The 22,497-nt window shown below is 46.6% G+C and overlaps 1 protein-coding gene across 1 annotated transcript in view; it reads left to right on the top strand.

The window, feature by feature from the left end:
* Positions 1–5,196: 5,196 nt before the first annotated feature.
* Positions 5,197–22,497, top strand: part of LOC308483171 (IgGFc-binding protein-like) — a 28,988-nt gene continuing 11,687 nt past the window's right edge. Inside the window, exons 1-12 of the mRNA XM_081016757.1 lie at positions 5,197–5,222; positions 7,949–8,008; positions 11,001–12,236; positions 14,038–14,378; positions 14,875–15,448; positions 15,807–16,411; positions 16,820–17,387; positions 18,255–18,841; positions 19,469–20,042; positions 20,459–20,658; positions 21,118–21,259; positions 21,802–22,142. Of these exons, the coding sequence (XP_080872883.1) occupies positions 7,951–8,008; positions 11,001–12,236; positions 14,038–14,378; positions 14,875–15,448; positions 15,807–16,411; positions 16,820–17,387; positions 18,255–18,841; positions 19,469–20,042; positions 20,459–20,658; positions 21,118–21,259; positions 21,802–22,142 (5,226 nt within the window). The 5' untranslated portion in view covers positions 5,197–5,222; positions 7,949–7,950. The remainder of the gene's footprint in view (positions 5,223–7,948; positions 8,009–11,000; positions 12,237–14,037; positions 14,379–14,874; positions 15,449–15,806; positions 16,412–16,819; positions 17,388–18,254; positions 18,842–19,468; positions 20,043–20,458; positions 20,659–21,117; positions 21,260–21,801; positions 22,143–22,497) is intronic.

Here is a 22,497-nt window from a genome sequence, read left to right as displayed (position 1 = left end):
CGCCTTGGTTTTGGAACGCTTTGGTTTTGGAATGGACTTCCGGAACGGATTAAGTTTGAGAACCAAGATACCACTGTATTTTGAATGCCTATGGAGTATTTAGCCTAATGCACCCTCTAGAAGATAAGAAAAGTATTTGCAGAGGCCGCTCCACAACATGGGATAGAATGTGCTAATACAGCGCTAGATTCTTGGGCAGGAGTGGGGAACTTTAGGCTCTCCAGACGTCGCTGAATAACTCTCCCTTTTGCAACAACAACAAAAATATAGCTGTGATGGAAAGAAGACACCTTCAGCCAATCATTTTATTGCAGGCTTCGGTGCAGGTCTTGTCTCAAATGTTCCTGGCAGGACAGTGGAAGATAAGGACTCCTCCCTGGTTCTTTGCTGATCAAGCTGCTAGACTCCTTGACCCACTGACATGTAAACTTATAGAATATTGCTTGGCCCGATCCCAGTTTATTGCTTTTCTGTCAAAGTATGTTTAACGAGGGTGATATTCTGACGTAGCTCTCATACCTCCTTGTTTGCTTAGCTGCCCATCCTTGAGCTCTGACAATGATCTCAAGCGATAAAATTCTTTAAAGGCTTCTTCAAATAGTTTAAAACTTGTACATAAAAACCATTGCCTCATAGGGGAAGAAAAGGAAAGATAATGAGATTTTGCCCTTGAAGCTGTCATGTTAGATGGCCACACCCACATTTCTTCTGTGTGGGTATGCATGGGTTGGAAAGCTGTGATTGGCTCTCTGTGTTTCTTACAGGCTCCAGTCGGGGCAGAAGAACCCAAGATCTAATAGCATGGTCAGAGCTGTCTCCAGGAACTGCACGTTGCTTACATTCATCGGATGTCAGTGGGGCCAGATTACATCTTCTCTTGCAATCTGCCTTTAATTGGTTTCAGAAGCAAAATGCAATGAATGTGTGTGTCCTCTCAGCCCTGTACTTAGAAACAAGGGTACAGGGGACTAAAATAGGTGTGTTGTCTTGCTCCCTTTCATCAGAGGCTGAGTAATCCTGAGCCAGCTGCAGAATTTTATTAAATTCAGCGGACTTATTTTGCTGCAAAAGTAGGGTTGCCATATTTCAAAAAGTAAAAACCAGGACACCCTGAAAGTTGTGGAGACCCCAGCATTGTTGAGCTTCTTTCTTAGGAAAACACTGAAATGGTTGAGTTTTTCTTCGGAAAACCCCAAAGGCATAGGAGAGGTTCAGTGGTTGCAGCTGCCAAAGGATCTTGGGTATCTTTGTACAGTACAGTAACCTGGTACCTCAGGTTAAGTACTTAATTCATTCCGGAGGTCCGTACTTAACCTGAAACTGTTCTTAACCTGAAGCACCACTTTAGCCAATGGGGCCTCCCGCTGCTGCCGTGCCACTGGAGCACAATTTCTGTTCTCATCCTGAAGCAAAGTTCTTAACCTGAAGCACTATTTCTGGGTTAGCGGAGTCTTTAACCTGAAGCGTATGTAACCTGAAGCGTATGTAACCTGAGGTACCACTGCAGATGGCAACGTATGACCCATTAAGAGTATGCCCCAGGTGGATATTTCATGGGCAGTCCTTATACAGGCTCCTGGAAACACGGACTTTCTCATTTAAAAGTACCTACGAAGTGGTCTGAGGGTTGTATGCTCCTTCTATGTTCCCCTCCTCATTCCCCCCCCCATTTAAGCCCCCCTCCCTGAGTGGATTGCCACTTGCTTTCAGTGTACATTGAGCAGGCCCCTTGAAAGGGTGGCAGAACTTGATGTTGTTCAGTGGACAGCATTCACCCCTGCTTCATAGAGGCCTGGCAATCCCATAGAATTCCGCTTCCGCTGTGTGCCACAGTCCACTGCTGAAAAACCTTCTCTAACACTGGGCAACAATTTTTTACTTTTTGAATGTTGTCTAGATTTCTACAACTGATTTAGGGTATTTTTGCACTGCTGAATCAGGAAATAGCATCCGTTTCTCTCCATCAGGTCAGGTTTTTGTGCTATGTTGATTTGAAAAAAATCAGATGTTGTGACAAAATCGATTACATTTTTGTGGCATTATTAGCTGATTTTTGTCAACACATATCATCCTAAATATGTTTTTAAGAGAAAAAAATGTTTTCCCAACAACATATATTGATTACCTGATAGAAACATCGATTACTGTAAACTGAATTGTGGGCATTGATAAAGGTAAGTACACGTAAATTGCATGTTGCTTCACCATTTTTCAAACTTCAGGGCTTGAACTTCCGTTTCTTGGAACTCCTGGAATGCTCAGCGGCAGGGAGGTCTCTCTTCAGAGTCCAACAGTAGTCAGCCATCATGACTGCTTCCCAGCGACCCTGATACCTGGTCTCCATCTCTTTCATGTCCTGATGGAATCTCTCCCCCTGCTCGTCACTCATTGAACCCAGGTTCTCAGGAAACCGGTCCATACGTGAAAATAGGTAGTGCATCTTGACGCTCATATTGCAGCCCAGGTTTCTGAAAGCAGTCGGCATGTTGTTGACAAGTTCTGCGTAGTTTCTGGCCTTATTGTTGCCAAGAAAGTTCTTCACTACCAGAAAAAATGCCTTCCACGGTTCCAGTTCCACTTCGTTCATTGAGTTTCCGAACCCTGGATCTCTGATGAGCTGACGGATCTGAGGACCGTCAAAGATGCCAGCTTTCAACTTCTCCATGGTCAATCCTGGAAAAGCCTGGCACAAGTAAGTGAAGCAGTCACCATCCTTGTCCAGAGCCTTGGTGAACTGCTTGATTAAGCCAAGCTTGATGTGCAGTGGTGGGAAGAGCATTCTGTCTCTGTCCACCAGAGGGTCATTGATGACGTTCCTTTCTTTGCAAGGCACCAATTCCTCCCGCACAGGCCAGTCCTTCTTTGTGTAATGCTGAGCACGGTCCCTACTATCCCACATGCACAGAAAACATGGGTACTTGGTGAAGCCAGACTGTTGTTCCAACAAAAAGTTCACCATCTTCAGGTCAACACAAATAAACCATTTATGCTGATCATAACCAATTTTCTCCAGCACATACTTCACCGCTTCATAGTTCTCCTTCAGTGTACTCGAGTGAGCCAGGGGTATAGAGGCAAACTGGTTGCCATTGTGTAGCAGAACACATTTCAGTGATCGCTTGCTGCTGTCAATGAACAGTCTCCAATCTTTGGGTTTGTACTGTGGCACTCCAAGCTTGAGCAGAAGCTGCGCAATATCTGCACAGTACACCAAGTCCTTCTCTTCCGAGAAAAAACGGAGGTACTCTTGATGCCTGTTGCAGAAGAAGCTAATGCGAGCACTGTCAGAGAGGAGGTTTTTTTCCTTCAATCTGGATGCCAACAGTTTGGCAGAGTCCTTTGACAAGCTGAGGTCGTAAACTAGATCATTCAACTCCTTTTGGGAAAATGGATGTGGAGCATCATCTTCAAGAACCACTTCTTCTTCATGTCCTTCAACACTGGAGGCATCTTCGTCACTAATGTCAGGAAGTTCTCCGAAGATAGGCACTGGAATTTCATCACAGGACGACATGCTGATTGAAGATCAGGATACTTGAGGCTGCTCCAGTTCTTTCTGTTGATCCCAGCCGCACCAATTTATGGAAGATTTCGAGGTTTTATGACTTCAAACTGATCCCTTTTCGACATAATCACCCAGAACTATCGGACCTGAATACTTCTTGTCATTAAAATAATCATTTCCAATCAAAACAATTATTCGACATGGCATTTTACCCCCACCAACTTCTTCTAAAATGCTCCACACAAGCGTACATGTGATCAAAAACGTAGAAAAACGACATGTGGCCATAGCTCAAAAACTTGACCTGATTGAGCAAAACCAATGTGATTTTTGGATTCAGCGCATCAGATTCTTCCTAAATCAGCTGAAAAAACGCAGACAACAAATTTGTTGTTGACCAGTGTAATTTACCCAGAATATTCTGTAGAAATATCTACACAGACATATAGGACCAGGGTGTTTTTAAAAATTCAGTTAAATTTCATTCTGTGTGTATGTGTGTGTGTTTTAGCTGCCTTTTATGTTGTGTGGTCAACACTGTACGTGGAAATATTAACCAGCTCAAATATGTGTTGAAAGTGTAAGGAAAAGGAGGGGACATTTTACCATATGTGGTGGGACTATATTGAAATTAAAAAGTTTTGGGAAATGATATACAGTGGTACCTCGGGTTACATACGCTTCAGGTTACATACGCTTCAGGTTACAGACTCCGCTAACCCAGAAATAGTATCTCGGGTTAAGAACTTTGCTTCAGGATGAGAACAGAAGTCGTGCTCCGGTGGCGCAGCAGCAGCAGCAGCAGGAGGCCCCATTAGCTAAAGTGGTGCTTCAGGTTAAGAACAGTTTCAGGTTAAGAACGGACCTCCAGAACAAATTAAGTACTTAACCCGATTGTACCACTGTACAATGAATTGAAGAAATTGTTCCATCTAACATTTGTTAAGAAACCTGAAGCATTTCTGTTAGGGATTGTAGGAAAAGTCTTGCCAAGGAAGGTGAAAAATATCTTTATGTATGCGACAACGGTGGCGAGAGTCCTAATAGCACAAGGATGGAAGAATGAGGATACCACAACTATAGAACTATGGCAAGAGAAACTGATGGACTATGCAGAATTGGCAAAACTGACACATAAACTACGGGAAAAGGACAACTGTGACTTTTAAGATGAATGGGAACCTTTTACAAAGTACTTAAAGAAGCAACAAAGTGAACTGGACTCCTTGGTAGGCTTTCAATAAACACTCACAAACTTTTTTTTTGACAATAATCAGTCAGATAAATTAAGGATTTATACAATTTTGTAACATGCAGAGAATAGCATCTGTAAAGAAACCAGAGATTGGAGCTGAGGGAAGTCAGGGGCGGAGGGTAGGGTAGGTCGTCTTAGGGGAGGGGGAAATGGGGGGGGGGAATTAAAGATGATATGTTTTAAGATAATATGTTTTGTTCAAATTCCTAATAAAAAAATATTTTTTTAAAAAAACCATTGTATGTGGAAATATTAGATTCCACTGGGATCCTGTAACTAGAATTCTGTACCCCACCTGGAATGTTATATTTTATGGATGAATGTTAAAGAATCCAGTTGAACCTGTCTTTCTCTCCAGCCATGAGGAAATGCAAATAACACACTTCTGGGATGAGGATAAAGGGAGCCTATATATGGGGATGAAAATAACTCAATTGTGGGACGCACAGCACCCTTCTGCAGGTGAGTATGTGGTAAATGATGGTCATGCCCTGCATTTCTGGATGATTTGAGGATGACCATTGCAGACAACATGGCAAGGCTGGCAGTAGACGTTTCCATGTTTGATATTGGAATTAGAAGAAACTGGGAACGTCACGGCATTTAGTGGGTTTAGATTCTGGACTAAACTAGGGCCAGAGAATCTCTCGCTCTTCAGATGTTGTTGGGCTCTAATATGGCTTGTCCTCATGAATGATAGGAGTTGTACTCCAGCCGTAATTGAGTTCAGCTGGGGAATTCAGCATAAATTGAACTCCAGTTGGATCTCGTAGAATCGGAGAATGTTTAAACTTTGGCTGGATCATGTTCATTAGTTTTAGCTGCCACCTTGTAAATTTCATCTAAGAATAAAGGGTTTTAGCCTATACAGTGGTACCTCGGGTTACATACATTTCAGGTTACATACGGTTACAGATAGGTAGCCGTGTTGGTCTGCCATAGTCAAAATAAAAAAATTCCTTCCAGTAGCACCTTAAAGACCAACTAAGTTAGTTCTTGGTATGAGCTTTCGTGTGCATGCACACTTCTTCAGGTTACATACGCTTCAGGTCACAGACTCCGCTAACCCAGAAATAGTGCTTCAGGTTACGAACTTTGCTTCAGGATGAGAACAGAAATTGTGCTCCAGCGGTGCGGCAGCAGCAGGAGGCCCCATTAGCTAAAGTGGTGGTTCAGGTTAAGAACAGTTTCAGGTTAAGAACGGACCTCCGGAATGAATTAAGTACTTAACCCGAGGCACCACTGTACATAGGATCCAGCTTGTAGGGGCTGAGGTCCCTTCACACCCCCATTAAATATTTGAGGGGGGCCAGGGGCTTGCCATTCAAATGGTGTGCATGTGCCATGTCTTGTGATCGATTATGTGAGGCAGGGCTTACCGCCCCTCCCAATATTTTATCCAGGTTGGCGCCCCTGAGCCTATAGAAGCAAATGCAACAACATAGCTTTATTGGTCTTTTAAGGAGCTACAGAGTTTCTTACTGTTCTCCTTAACTTCCTTTGTCCTTCAGCAGAGCCCCATCCTATTTTAGACGAAGCTAAACACCCATCTAGCCCAACAACCTGGTCTCATGGGTCCCAGCAGATGCCTATGGGAAACCTGCAGGGAGGACCTGTGTGCAACGGTACTCTCCTCACTTGTGCTCCCCAGGAACTGGTCTCCAGAAGCATATGGCTCATGCTGGCCATGGATGGACTTAACCTTCCTGAAGGACACCCTTAGTCTTTAGTCGGGGAAGTCGGCTCTTGCTTAAGGGGATTGGGGAGGCACAATCTAGCCACCACTATAATGGACACCCTTAATTGCTCGCACGGGAGGCAGGGAGGGCCGCCATCTTGGATGGCTTTAAAAGGGGATTAGCCAAATCTACTACATTGTGGCTACTACCCACAATGGCGATGTCAAAGAGAGTGTAGTTTTTAATTCCAGGTGTGGGGAAACACAGGTGGGCAGGTGCTTGTGTACTCATATCCAGCTTGCCCGTTTCTCTCAGGCACCTGTTCAGCTACTGTGAGAACAGGATTCTGGACTAGACGGGCCACTGGCCTGATCCAGCAGGCTCTTCTTGGGTTCTTAAGTTAGTCTTCAGGGAGCCTCAGGAGTGTTTTGTTCCTACGTGCCAAGGTGGAGAGACTCTTTGGAGATAAGTTCACAGGAACTTCTGGGAGGTGACAGCAGTGTGACACACCCATGGAACATGGGTAGGCAAACTAAGGCCCAGGGGCCAGATCCGGCCCAATCGCCTTCTCAATCCAGCCCACGGACAGTCTGGGAATCAGTGTGTTTTTACATGAGTAGAATGTGTCCTTTTATTTGAAATGCATCTCTGGGTTATTTGTGAGGCATAGGAATTCATTCACTTTTTTTTCTTTCCAAAATATAGTCCGGCCCCCCACAAGGTCTGTGGGACAGTGGACCAGCCCCCTGCTTAAAAAGTTTGCTGACCCCTGGTTGGAACTATAATAAACTAGCTATGTTTAGTGGTGGCTGATGCCTATTGTGATTGGATCGGCAAAGGCAGGGAGGCTAACGGGCGAAGGCAAAAATATTGACAGACGGAACTGATTGCTGCTAGATTTGTCCCCATCTCCTTCCCTGCAGAGTTCTAGGAGGGGAAACCGAGACTAAGGAGGAGGACACTGATAGCCGGGCTTGGTTGCAAATACGAAGGCAGGCAGGCAGAGTCTGGCTGAGGACAGTGCACCATAAGCTCCAGTCTCTGTACCCCATTAACTTACCCCATATGTATCCACTCGAACACTTTGATCAGCAGAACTGGCACTTTTACAGGTGCCACATAATGTAAGAACTTGATTGTTTACTGTGGCAGCACTGAAACATTGGAACTCCTTGCCTATTGATATCAGGCAGGCTCCTTCACCGTATTCTTTTGGGTGCCTGCTGAAGATACTATTATTTAGGAAAGCCTGTCCAGTTTGTATGAGTTTTAATTTGTTTTAGGCTATTTGTTTTAGGCTATTTTATTGTAGCCTTAACTTTCTGTATGTCTTAAATGATGGTTGCATTTTTTAAAAAGTAATAATTCTGTCGCTTTATATTTTATCTTTTCTGTAAACGCCTTTGAGGTCTTTTTCTACAATCAAGTGGTATATATATATATCTGGTGAAATAATACAAAAATAAATAATATCCAAACACGATTTCTTCTCTCTCTTTCCTTGTCCAGCCATGGGGAGGACAAGCTTCTTCCTCATCTGCCTTTGGGTCTGGAGCTCAGCATTCTGGGGTGAGTATTAATGAGAATGGAGGCAATGGCTTCGAACTGAAGAAAACAGGTGGGAGAACAATATGCTTTTGTAATTAGAAGGCAAATAATATTTCTCTCTCTCTCCCAATGGCCCGACAGGCACCTGGGAGCTTCCAAGAGCTCAACTGAGAAAAGAAAATGGGGTGATGGAGGTATAGGGAAAACAGGGAGGCTGCTCAGTTTTCTAGCAGATAAATGTGAGTCAGGGGCATAGCAGAGAGGGCTTACTGGGGTGAGCATCCCAGGAACATTTTTCTTGGGAGTGTGCTGCTTATGCCACCCTCCCTGAGCCAGCCCTCCGCCATGGAGCTGGCTTGGGAGGGCGGTGGGAGGAGGACATGACAGCCATGCACCCTTCGATCCCAGGCCCTCAAAGGTAAGGCTGGGATCAAAGGGTGCATGGCATCCTTCTCACGCCACCCTCCCTGAGATCCCAGCCTCGCAAAGCGCTGCAGGGCCAGGTGCACTTTGCAAAGCTGGGATCATTCCAGCCTCGCAAAGTAGCTTGGGGCTGGTGTTGCTCTGGCTCAGGCTGGGCTAGTGCATGGCAGCTCTGTTTGCCCATCACACTCTGCCCCCAGAAACGTGTGCCCCCCAGTCACTGGAGGAGGAAGGTGAGGGTGGGTGGGGGGCACTGCCCCGGGTGCCATCCCTGGGGGAGGGTGACAAAATCCTCCGGGCGGATCGGTGGAGCGGCGCTCGCCCCCCTGCCACTGCCGTGATCGTGGTGGCGGGTTTGCGGCAGCAGTGCTGTACACGGATCGCAGCAGCAGTGCCACGCGTGGATAGCAGCAGTGGTGTCATGCGCAGTTTGCGGAGGTGGGATTGTGGCGGCACCCTCGTGGGCAGATCGCCCAGCCCCTACCGCTCCGGATGCCGTAGCCAGTAGCTACGCCCCTGCCCCGAATGATATGAAAACACGCTCCACCACTGACGTATCTGGTAGAAGAGGAGAACTTGGTTGCAGAGGAAATGTTTGCGGGAATGTTTCAGGAGGAAAGAGGAAGGCTGTGGTTTAATGATAAAACATTTGCAGAAGATCCCAGGTTCACTACCTACAATCTTCAGTTAGGGGTTTGACAGAACCCTCTTTCTTTCTTTCTTTCTTTCTTTCTTTCTTTCTTTCTTTCTTTCTTTCTTTCTTTCTTTTTCTTTACAAAACAGATGCTTTTTTTAAAAAAGAAAAATGTGAAGAAAAGAAGAAAAAGCGGAAAAAGAAAATAGTATACCGCTATTACGATTGTTAACAGTTAAAAATGACCATTTTTAAGCTACTGCATTTTGTATAAATGACTTCCAAATTTCATTATACTTGTTGCAGAGTCTATGTCTATAAGCAACCCATTCATAAATGGGAAGTGAAGTCAGGTCTTCAATCCATTGAATAAATGGAGCTTTATATTTATCTTTCCAATGCAGCATTATCAGTCTTTTGGCCATAGAGAATCCATTTATCCTGTCTGGTTGTCAAATTCCCTACAGTAGGCACACAGTTCAAAAGAATATTATCCTTTGAAAATTTTAGCTTTTTCCGCACAGTGATATTTATATAATTCATGACTTCCCCCCAAAACTTACTAAGTATAGGACATTATAAAAACATATGTTTTAAAGAAGCATTACACTTATTACAGCTCCAACAAAATGATGTCTTAGAATATCCTTTTCTATACAAATGCAGTGGAGTCCGATAACTTCTAAATATTATTTTCTGTTGTATAAGTTGTAACGTAAGGTCCCCTGACACCCTTGCTATAGGAGTTAAAACACTCCAGTTATCTAGGAAACATAGGAATCCCCAGTGCTTTCTCTCTTTTTTTGGTAATAATAATAATAATAATAATAATAATAATAATAATAATAAATTTTATTTATACCCTGCCCTTCCTGGCCAGAGCTGGGCTCAGGGCAGCTAACACCAATAAAACCACAGTAAAAACATAATAGGGGAAAAAGAGAGGGTGGGAAAACCCCCAATTTAAAATACAGGTTAAAATGCAATTTAAAATGCAGCCTCATTTTGAAGTAGCTGATAAATCAAGACCATAAGGGGAGGGAAACATAAGGGTCAGACTGAGTACAAACCAAAGGCCAGGTGGAACAGCTCTGTCTTGCAGGCCCTGCGGAAAGAAGTCAAGTCCCGCAGGGCCTTAGTCTCTTGTGACAGAGTGCTGGGGCCAGTGCTGGCCCTGACCCTAGTTGAAACCAATCTAACCTCCTTGAGACTCAGGACCTCCAAAGTGTTGTTATTTGTGGACCTTAAGGTCCTCTGCGGGGCATACCAGGAGAGGCGGTCCCATAGGTACATGGGTCCTAGGCCGCATAGGGCTTTAAAGGTCAAAACCAGCACCTTAAACCTAGGTAGAAAAAAGGTGCTGGAACTCACTCAGAAGACCAACCCCAGAGCCAAATGAGGATCTCTTTGGGTACTGGGGAGAGTCTCCTTGCTAGCCAGAGACTTGTTGAGGCTCCTCAGCTGTGGCATGGGGAGCCTTCTGTGCCTCAGCTGAGCAGCTTACTGAAGCCCCATGCTCCTCTGGCTCACGTCTAGATGTAGGATAGAGAAGGGTGTGTGAGCAGGCGTAGAAACTGGCCTACTGTGGAAGGGTAAGATTTACATTTGCTGCTCTGCCCACATTTGCCTCTGGCCCAGCCCAGCCTGCCCTGGGGCCCACAGAAAGTTGCCTAGAATGAAATGTGGCTCTTACAAATCCTTAGAAATGAACACATGAGAAATTGATGTGGACCAGAGCCAACCATTTCTACCTCAGTGGGAGTACACAGCTCTTGTCCTGGCTAGATGAAGACCTGGACGAGAGCATTCATTTTAGGGGGCAAGGGAATACATTGAGAGGTTGTTATTGCAAACAGAAGGCTGGAGGAGACTGAAATCATTCTAACTCAGCATGTCTAACCTTACAATATCCTTTACCACCCTCTTCTTCACTCTCTTTTCTGCCTGCCCTTATAGTTACCTGCCTCGGTAGGAGCTTTGGGACACATTTTGCCACCTCCTTTATGCAGAATTTTGACCAGCAAGGCAAGCTTGAAGTGCAGATCATCGCGTACTCTGACTCGACCACCGTGACAGTCTCTGTCCCTTGTGAAGGCTGCCCGCAGGAAGAGAACTTTGAAAGAAGGCTCACTGTCGATAAGGGGAAGATGGTGCAAGTTGAGCTCCCAAATTTTGTGGAAATCATCGGCAGCAAAGTTTTCTCTAGCGTTGTCCAGATCCAGTCAGACAAAGATGTGTCGGTGGTGTCCTTGAGCTCCAAGCCTTACAGCACAGAAACTGCTCTGCTCTACCCTGTGAGCAGTTTAGGGACTGAGCATTATGTTGTGGGCCCTGCCATAGGCCCTACAGGATATTTACAAGAGTTTGCTGTCTTAACCACCCAGGGACCGAATGTGGTCGATATCCACCTGACGAGCCCAATTACCTTCAATGGGCAAACATACACCGCAGGAAGTAAACTGAGTGTGACACTAAATGCTTTCACTGGAGTCCAGTTGCAAGGAAAAGGTGATCTCTCCGGCACTAGGATTGTTTCTCAGCTACCAGTGGCTGTCCTGTCCGGCCATGCCTGTTCGTGGAGGTACACTAAATGCAACCATGTCTTTGAGCAGCTCCTGCCCGTGTCCAACTGGGGGAAGACGTTTGTGGCCCCTCCTATACCTTGGCAGACCAAAACTGACACCCTTTATGTCTCAGCATCCCAAGCCACCATCCTGAACTACCAGATGGGTACATCAAAGCAGACAATAAGCCTGGGAGGTGGGCAGATCCAGCAGATTCAGATCTCACCCCAAACCCCAATCTACCTCTCGGCCGATGTTCCGGTACAGGTGCTCCTCTATAGTAATGGTGGGAGCACCCAGTCTTTTAGCTACGACACCTTCTTGATAGGGATTCCAGACATTGAAAGTTACAGCCTCTCGTACAATGTGAATGGGCAAGTCGGCTTTCAGAACTCTATTCTTTTGGTGGTGAAGAGTTTGGAGACTGGTGGTCTCACGGTGAATGAGAATCTTCTGAGCGGAGTGAAGTGGAGTCCAGTTCCTGGCTCAGAGTACTCTTGGGGGAGCTATGACCTGCCAGATATACTTGTGCCCTACATAGTGGCAAACCCCCTGTCCCATTTTTGCGTCATCAGTGTGGGCATTGCAAATATGAATGGCTATGGGTCGTGTGGTGCCGGCAGAGACCGTAAGTAGAAGGTTCCAAAGCTTATCCATGTGTTTGATGTCTTTTTATCCTGCTTTTAAGACAAAGAATAATAATAAAATACATGAGGGCTCTGACACCCATTAGACAAAGAAAGGGAAGCAGAGGGAAAAGTTAGAAAGGGCAGACTGGTTCTTCAAGGTAAGAGCAAGGTAAGGAGTTACAAGAGAGTGCTTATATCCAGTTCAGACCAGGCACATCTTCCCTTGCTAGCAGTGGCAGCCAGAGTCCATTGGGACTGGTGGAGACAGAAGGCAGAGAGGCAGAGTAGGTGGAGTTGAATCAATAACAGGTGGGGCAAGCTAACTCGAGGTTAGTCCCCATCCTTCTCGCTTTTGAGTTATACAAATGCTACACTGAGAGTAAGGAGGAAGGTGACACTCAGAGCCATCCTCTGGACTAGATGCAATTAAGAATGGAGGCAAGTGGAAGCTGGCTGAGGGCAGACTCAGGTTGGCGGGGCAATGACCCTTGTGCCCCACTAGGTCAGCCTCCACTCTAGTGTTCTTTCTTCAATAGCAGTTGAAGGCTCTTGTTCCTTCGGCCAATGGTTGGGGTTAGGGTGTCTTTCTGTTCCATTCTGCAGTTCCAGGACCACAGATAGGTAGAGCTGAGCACAGTGGTACCTTGGTTGTCAAATGGCTTGACTCCTGAACACATTGTCTCCTGAATGCCGCAAACCTGGAAGTAGGCGTTCCAGTCTGCAAACGTTTTTTGGAAGTCAATCAACTGACGCGGCTTCTGTGGCTTCCTGCAGCCAGTCGGAAGCCACACCTTGGTTTTCGAACAGTTCCAGGAGTCAAACGGACTCCCAGAATGGATTAAGTTCGACAACCAAGGTGCTACTGTATGCTTTAAGGTAGGGAGGGGGGAAGCAAGCACCCGTTGCTTCTTTGGCTGATTGATGGGGCCAGCTTGGTCTCCCGCCTGCCTTGACTTTCTTTCTGGCATGCAGGGGCTACAGCCTCTCAGTAGCCTCAGGACCCTTCTGTTACCAATTTCCAGAAGACAACTCAAAAAGCTTGTACCCTATGTGGGGATTCATGCTGCAGAGAGTGGGAGGACATTCAGAAGTGGGTAGCATCCCCCTCAGCACTGAAATGGCTACACATACAGCTGTGGGACCCCTGCTGCCAGTGCCAGGTTCATGGGGGAGGGCAATTCACTTGGGCTTCTAATCTCAGTCAATGCCCCCTTTCAGAGTAAGAGGGAAAAGAAATGTCTTCTGTTTAAATCAGGGATGAGGAATCTGTGTCCCACCAGGTGTCAAGGGGCTCCAGTTCCCTTCATGCCTGACCATTGGCCTTGCTTGTTATGGTTGATGGGACTTTGAGTCCAAAACCATAGAGAGGGCCAAAGGTTCCCCATTCCTAGTATAAATAACGCCTAGTTTCACTAAGAAGGAGCAGCACTAGGGGGCAATGTGGTGCAGGTATCAGTCATTGATTGTAGACCTATAGTAAGATTTAAGAGATTTGACCCCATTTGCTTGCAATAATTTTTATTCTCCTCATTTATTTTAAAAATAATGCTCATAATTTTGAAAGCAACTGAGTTTAGGGATAGTAGATGAAGCAATGTGAAATACGGCATCCAAGTTAAAAAGTTTCCATTGTTGCAATAATATTAATCAGCATGATTAATTTAATAGTTTCAAGATCTGAAAAAGTGTTTGAAACTAAAAATATGAAGCTTTGCTAAATCTTCAAAGTGGTAGCAAACTTTGTATGGATTCTAATTGGTTCAGAGTGCTGGCAAATAACTTCCTCCCTCCTGTCCTTAGCTGAACCAGAACTCACCTGTAGCAATGTGCTGTGCCGCAGAGGCATGGTGTGCAAGATGATAAATGGTCAACCGCACTGTGTGCCATCCTCTAATGCTACCTGCTGGGCAATGGGTGACCCGCACTACAACACTTTTGACGGACGCAAGTATGACTTCCAAGGCACTTGCACCTACACTTTTGTCAAGACACGTGCTGAAACCTTTGGACTCCCATCTTTCCATATCTTTGCCAAGAATGAAAACCGGGGGAACAAAGCAGTGTCCTATGTGACCGTGGTGACAACTGAGGTTTATGGGTATACCATCACCATGACCAGATCAGAAATTGGTTTTGTACAGGTGAGTATTGATCGATTCAGAGTTGATTCAGAAGGCAAGGTCAATGCCACTTTCGAGTCCATGACGGCCATGTGAGCTGATGGTTACTGCACATGTTCAAGTTGTAAAACAAAAGACTGGTGACATTTTTAGGCCCTGCCATCTTGACTTTTGAGACATCTTTACATATAAGCCACCAGCAAATTTGTACCTGGCATTGCTAGGGAAGCAAAGGATCAGTGCAGCTTCTAAAGGTTCCTACCATGATTCAAAATGCCAGCCACTCATATCCAAAGAAAGAGGAAAACCTGCTCATGGATCTCATGAACAAACATGTCCAATTTGGTTCAAATCCATGCAGTTTTTTAAGGTTCATGGCATCAAAAACCAGCCAAAACTTGTAGCCCAATAGATGGAGAAGCAGGCTTAGCTTAGCTTAGTTTAGTTTAGCTTCTGCTGCTACACATGAGCAAATGGTGATTTTACCCTCTCGTGTCTTTCTTCCTCTGTAATACAGGTCAATGGTATCCGGGCACACTTGCCCATTTATCTGAAGGATGGGAACTTGCAAATTTTGCAGGTTGGCACCTCTGTCATACTTTCCACTGACTTCCAGCTGAAGGTATCTTACGACTGGAGTCACCATCTCCGTGTCACCATCAGCAGTGCTTATCAGGAGGCTGTCGGTGGCCTATGTGGGAATTATAACGAGAATCCCAGCGATGACTTCGAAACCCCTGCAGGCACCACAGCCCCTAACATCCCGGCCTTTGGTGAAAGCTGGGAGGTGACGACTATTGGCAGCCTTTGCTGGCATGATTGTAATGGGCCATGTAAGCCTTGCGAATCCGATCAGGCCCAGAGGTATGAGTCAGAGGCCTACTGTGGTCTGCTAACCAAGGTTTCCAATGGCCCCTTTACTTCTTGCCATGCCAAGGTGCCCCCCACAATCTACTTTACAAACTGTGTGTTCGACGTCTGCTCCACCGAAGGCAACAAACAGTCCTTGTGTGATGCCCTGGCAGCCTATGCCGATGCCTGCCAGAGCGAGGGAGCCCAAATTGGTGACTGGAGAAGGGACTCTGGATGCTGTGAGTATGCAAAGCACGGAAAAGAAGGGGATGAACTAACTGAAGGGGGCCTTGTTTCAGATGGGGGTCTTAAAGGTGAGCAGTCTCCTAAATAACAAGCCACCGTTCCCAGGATTCTCTGGGGGAAATCATAATTCTTAAAGTGGTCTAAAAGTGCTATGAATGCATAGTGGGGATGTGATCCAATATAAATGCACAGTAGTGCACTCAGTGTAGGAACTGGGTGGCAGGGCAGAAGACCAGGCTCTCATTCTCAAGATTTGTATTCAGAATCCACCTGCTGTGTTAGTCCATGTTGCCAGTAGGGTCAACATAACATCACCACTGTGACCCACCCAACCCCTTCTCTTCCCTACAGACCTGGACTGCCCTCCGAACAGCCAGTACCAAACCTGCGGAACAGCCTGCCCAGCCACCTGCATGGATGACCAAATTCAAGGGCCAAAGCTCTGCCCAGCTGTGTGTGTCGAAGGCTGCCAGTGCCTTGAGGGTTTTGTGCTGAGCCAAGGATCATGCATCCCCAAGAGCAGCTGCGGTTGTCTGTACGAAGGGCGCCCCTATGCCCCCAATGAGGCTTTCTGGGCGGATGACGTGTGCCAGAAGCGTTGTGTGTGCAACCCGACCAGGAGGGTGGTGGAGTGTGCAGCTAGTGCTTGCAAACCAACGGAACGATGCCAAGTGGTCAAAGGCGTGCGGGGATGCTATCCGACTGGGAACAGCACCTGCTCTGCATCCGGGGATCCCCACTACTTGAGCTTTGACAAAAAGAGATTTGATTTCCAAGGGCCTTGTGCCTATGTGCTTGCTGAGGTTTTCAACAGACCCCTGGAACTGGAAGGGTTCAGTGTCTATGTTCAGAATGAATACCGGGGAAATACTGCTGTGACCTGGACCCGGAGTGTTCAAGTCAACGTCTATGATGTTGAGATTATAGTCAGCAGGCAACATTCTGGCAAAGTCTTGGTAAGTCTGGCTAACAGTGGGATATCATTATGGTTATGATTAGTCCCCTCTGGTGCCATTTGCAGAGGACTGTTGCGTTGTGGCCACTGTCCGCTGGCTGACAGCCAATGAAAACTAATTCTGACCACATCCTCCTCCCTATTAAGTTGTGGAAGGACTACACTGGGGCATATACCAGTGGGAGTTTGGCTTTCCAACCAGGCAAGAGCACTCAAGGGGGGTGCAAATTGGGGGCTGGGTGTGTGAACGCAGAAAGGTCAAAGGTGTCAGATAGAGACTTGCACGGCCACACTAGACCCCTGGACTGGAGTTTGCCACACCTCCTGTTGAGATTATGGGGGTGGGAAACAAGAGCTCCAAATATCCTTTTCATTTTTTCAACAGCAGCATCTTCTCCTGTCTTCCTAGGTCGAAGGCTTGCTCACCTGCCTTCCCTATAGTGCAGCTGGAGGAAGAATCAAGTTATATAGGAGGGGCCAGGATGCTGTGATTGAGACTGACTTTGGCCTCGTGGTGACCTTTAACTGGGACAGCAAGGTGTCAGTCACGGTGCCCAACACCTATGCCGACATTCTGCGTGGCCTGTGTGGAAACTTCAACGGGAACCCGGAAGATGATGCCCTTGTGCCTGGGAGCATTCTGATTCCCGATAGGCCAGTATTTGGCGGCAGTGGAATTGAGAACATTGACCCAAAATGCAAGGAGATAGTGGACCCCAAATGTCCAGGGATGGAAGAATTAGCTGCCCAGCAGCGTGCAGCAGGCCAGGAATGTGGGCTTATTGTGGCCAAGGATGGGCCCTTCCGGGAGTGCCACGGCCAGGTTGACGAAGAGGGCGCCTTCCAAGATTGCATTTACGACTATTGTTTCTACAAGAGACGCTATGCCTTCATGTGTGCGGCCATCGCCAGCTATGCCGCAGACTGCCGAGCTGTTGGGGTCACCATATACCCCTGGAGGTCTGCAACCTTCTGCCGTGAGTGCTCCATTGTTTGAAGCAGTTCCTGCTAGGAAGGTTAAGTTCATTTCCAGCAGGGTCTAGGGGCAGATAATGAGAGGAGGGAACAGTGCAGATGAAAGAACAGTTTAGAAACAGGGGAGAAGGAATGAGAGAAGAAAGAGGTAACTCTCCAAGTCCACCAGACAGACTTTCATCATCTCCCTTCTATGTTTCCCTTTTAACAAAGAAATCACGCTCAAATTGTCTATATAAACGCACACGCTCACATGTTTAGTCAAATATATGTCTTGCCCAGGCTACAGGGCTCAGACAGATCCAAGCAACCATCCTTTAAAGTTGCAAAAGTTCATAGTCCAATTCAAAATACAGTGTGCTCTCTGCTGGAACAGTGTGACAGGAAGAAGAAGATTCCGCTTTCTATTGTTCCCCCTCCTGCCAGAAAAGGTGAGAGAATATGATATCATGCCATCCCCTGTTTGTGACTCTAGCAACCATGACCTGTGATGTGTCTGCACATCGATCCTCTCTTAGCGGTGATGGCAGGATTTGTAGGGAGCAAGGCAGGGAGCTCAACAGTAGTTGGACCCAGAAACAATGAGAAATGGAGACAACAAATTTTAGTTTTCTCCCCATCCTCCTCCTTGCAGGGTTTTACGGGGCAACACAAAGACTTAGGGGAAGGAGGCTGGCAGCTATTGCCACCCACTGCAATGGCTGGAAGTAAGAATACACTCAGGTGGGGCTGCGTAAAGCCAGGCTGGGTTTGGTGGGGCAGGTCCATATTGTCCTGAATGGACCAGCCTCTACTGCTTTGTAGATGCAAGATTTGAATGAGACCACTAAAGCATAACACTGCCTAACCTCTCTGTTTTGCACTTGCAGCCCTACCCTGTCCGCTCAACAGTCACTATGAACATTGCGCCAAGGGCTGTGACCAGACCTGCAGCAGCCTGCATGTCCCGCCTCGATGCCCGGAGAAGTGTGAGGAGGGCTGTGTGTGCAATGAGGGCTTTGTCAGGAGCACTGACACTTGCGTCCCTATGTCTGAGTGTGGCTGCTTCTACAAAGGACGCTACTATCCAGCCTTGGAAGATTTCTATCCAACTTGCGAGGAACGTTGCAGGTGCCAGGCTGGTGGAAATGTGGTGTGTGTTACCGCTCCCTGCACCCCCAATGAAGAATGCAAAACGGTGGAAGGGTACCGCAAGTGCCACGCAGTTGGAAATGCCACCTGCTCGGTGGTTGGTGACCTCTATCTGTCCTTCGATGGCCGAATCATTAACTTCCAGGGCACCTGCACCTACGTCTTAACCAAGCTGCAGAAGCCAACCCAGAGCTTGAAACCCTTAGTTGTTATTGTCAAGAATGAGCCTTGGGGCAATGGGGAGATCACACTTCCCACGATGGTCTATGTGGAGGTCCTTGACAAGCAGCTTGTTTTGCTGAGGAACAACTGGGGAGTAGTGCTGGTGAGTCTCTTCATGCTGCTAAATCGACAAGCTTGGTGGGGTGGGCGTTCATCTCCTACTCACTCTGTAACCAGGATCAGGCCAGCCGCTAATCATCCTGAGATATTTGCCTATGGGTTAGAAGATTGTTTTGGAGATGATTTGTTCACCATCCTTCTTTTAGGGCCAGAGTAGAAGCAGTAGTTTTCACACACATAACTACTGTGTGAATGGTTCTAACAAGTCAATTGCAGGCTCGGGAGCACGATCCAAGTTTGCACCCTGATGGGTGAATATGTGCAGTAGGGAAGCCTTACACATCATCATAATCACCCCCATGCACTGCTAAACTTTCAATCTGAATAATCCCCTCCCTGTGTTTGCTCCTTGCATTGGAAAAGGGATCCCATTTGAGTGAATGGAAGCTTTCCTTATCTAGCCCAACAGAAATACCAGCTGCAGATGACCAATCCTGTTTCGGGACTATGACAAAGACCCTACCTCTCTCGCCGAGGTCCATTCCATATGAGCTTGCAATATATTTTCAAGTAGCCAGCTGCTAATTGTGTGAATGGCATCTTGGCTAGATTGGCCCTTATTCTGCATAGCACACCTTATTCAGTAGGCCAATCCCCTTTATTTCTCCAGGTGGATGGAGTATTGCAGCGCCTACCTGTGAATCTTTTGTATGGGCGTCTCAGAATCTTTCAGCACGGGATCAGTATCACAATAGACTCCACCTTTGGCTTTGCACTGACCTACGATCTGTATTCCCACGTGAGGGTCACTATTCCCAGCATCTACCAGGACCACGTAGGCGGCTTGTGTGGGAACTACAATGGAGACCAGAGTGACGATCTCCAGCTCCCTGATGGCACTGTGGTCACTGATGAGAATGAATTTGGTGCTGCCTGGAAAATTCCAGTTGTTGGCGTACCCTGCACGGATGGGTGTGGTGAAGAGGGCTGCTTACTTTGTGCGGAGGAGAAGAAAGAAGCTTTCAAACAGCCCAGCTCCTGTGGGCTCCTCACTGCATCCAATGGTCCATTCAGTGCGTGCCATGCCATAGTGAACCCCGAGCCATATCTGAACAACTGCATCAATGACCTGTGTGTAGGAGGTGGTGACCAACAGATCCTGTGCCAGAGCCTCCAGAGCTACATGAAAGCCTGCCAGGAGGCCAGGGTCACTATTGAGCCTTGGAGAAGTGCAACCTTCTGCCGTGAGTACCAAGAGAACCTTGATTCTGCTTTCCCTTCTTTCCAGTGGTGGTTGGTACCCACTGAGACAGGCAAGGCACAAGGCAAGGAGACTAGGAGTAAGTGGTGCCTGAGGCAATGAAGGGCAGAGCCATTGCCGACTTGTTGTAAGTAAAAAGGTGTTGCAAGCAAGGACCACTTGGGGGCTGACTGAGGTTGTTGGGCTAGCATCTTATCATCTCTAACGGATCAACCTCCATTGCTTCCTTCCACTTCTCCAAGGGGTAAATCTCATTGGTGCTGTGACCTGGTCTTTTTGTTGACCAGCATTGCTCTGGCCAGCATCACATATGCCCATCCAAAGCAGGCAGGTTGAATTCTGCTGCTTCTGCTATATGCGGGACCCCCCGATTAACCCTCTGTGTCCTTTTTCTTGCAGCCGTGACTTGCCCTGCCAACAGTTATTATACCACTTGTTCCAACATCTGTGAAACCAACTGTGCTGGACTGACTGACCACATTCGATGCCCGGAATACTGTGTTGAGGGCTGCCAGTGTGATCCTGGCTTCTTCTTTGATGGGCTGAAATGCATCTCCTTGGATGAGTGTGGCTGCTTTGAGCGTGGCAGATATTTCCCGGTATGTGGAGAGGGAGGCAGTGGTGGTGATGGGGATAGTATTTGATTTCCTATACACAACCCTTTTTGTCAGCCATCTCTGGTTAAACTATGGAATTCACTCCCACAAGAGGCAGTGGTGGCCACTAACTTGAATGGTTGTGAAAGAGGATTAGACATATTTCCAGAACAGAAATCTATCCATGGCTATTAATCACAATGGCTAGCTTCTATCTCTGCTGCTGGAGCAAGAATGTTGTTGTACTCAGCTGCGGCTTGCAAACTTCCTATAAGGCTTCTTGTTGGCCACCATGGGAACAGAATTCTGGTCTCGATGCCCAGTGGCCACATCAAGCCTGGCTCGTCTTACGTTTTCAATGGTGGTTTCCTTTACTATGAAAATCTTTCTTTTCCAAGTGGTCCTAGGCTGTGTTCTCTGACCCTTTCCCCCTGTATACCAGTGTTATCTCTTGATCCCTAGCCTAATGAACCCGTGGTGCTCAATGACTGCAAGGAGAAATGCATCTGCACTGCAGCTGGAGGGTTCAGGTGTGAGGCCATCACTTGCCAAGGAGAAGAAACTTGTGAGGTGATCGATGGCGTCATGCAATGCCACAAGAAAGGTGACTTGTGATGATTACTTTTCTAAATGAACAGAGGGATTTTTGGATTCCCTGTATTCTCTTGGATTCATGTGTAATAGGCAAGGAGTGCTGGGCATTATGAATTCAGCCCTCCATTGGTGGCAACGGGCACTTCCTTTGAAACGTAAAAAGCACTTTCAGAGAGGCAGTATTTGTCAAGGCTGTAGCAGCACATAGAGACAGAATTGAACGTTCCCTCCCCACGGTTCCAGAACTGTGTTGGCCTCCTCAATGCTGCTGTGAAGGGAACAGTGATTCATTGTAATCTTATAGCAAGTTGTGAGAGATGTGACCCCCTCATCTGTTTGCTTGCAGAATTATTAAATTATTATTCTCTTCTTTCATTTTTAAAGTAGGGTTTCCAATTTTGAATCCCTGGATTTAGGGATACTAGATGCAATAGTGTATCAGAAGTTAGAAACCTGATATTCTTTCAATAATATTAATAATGATGATGTAGGAAGCTTTCCCTCAACTCCAATAGGTTTACAGACAACTAACTTTCTCCCTCCTGTCCTTAGTTGTACCACCACCCAGCTGTACCATTGTAAAGTGCCGAAGAGGCATGGTGTGCAAGATGATAAATGGTCAACCGCACTGTGTGCCATCCTCTAATAATACCTGCTGGGGTATGGGTGACCCACACTACAACACTTTTGACGGACGCAAGTATGACTTCCAAGGCACTTGCACCTATACTATTGTCAAAACACGTGCTGAAAGCTTCAGACTTCCATCTTTCCATATCTTTGCCAAGAATGAAAACCGGGGGAACAAAGCAGTGTCCTATGTGTCTGTGGTGACAACTGAGGTTTATGGGTATACCATCACCATGACCAGATCAGAAATTGGTTTTGTACAGGTGAGTATAGATCGATTCAGAGTTGATTCAGAAGGCAAGTTCAATGCTACTTACGAGTCCATGACGGCCATGGAGCTGATGGTTACTGCACATGTTCAAATTGTAAAACAAAGATTGGTGACATTTTTAGGCCCTGGCATCTTGACTTATGAAACATCTTTACATATAAGCCACCAGCAAATTTCTACCTGGCATTGCTAGGGAAGGAGAAGAAACCAAAGGATCAGTGCAGCTTCTAAAGGTTCCTTCCATGATTCAAAATGCCAGCCACTCATATCCAAAAAAAGAGGAAAACCTGCTCATGGATCTCAGGAACAAACATGTCCAATTTGGTTCAAATCCATGAAGTTTTTTA

The sequence above is a fragment of the Podarcis pityusensis genome, assembly GCF_964106645.2.
Source record: "Podarcis pityusensis genome assembly, chromosome: 8".
Taxonomy (NCBI): Eukaryota; Metazoa; Chordata; class Lepidosauria; order Squamata; family Lacertidae; genus Podarcis; species Podarcis pityusensis.
The sequence above is the reverse complement of the archived record's forward strand: the minus strand, read 5'-3'. Positions and strand labels throughout refer to the sequence as shown.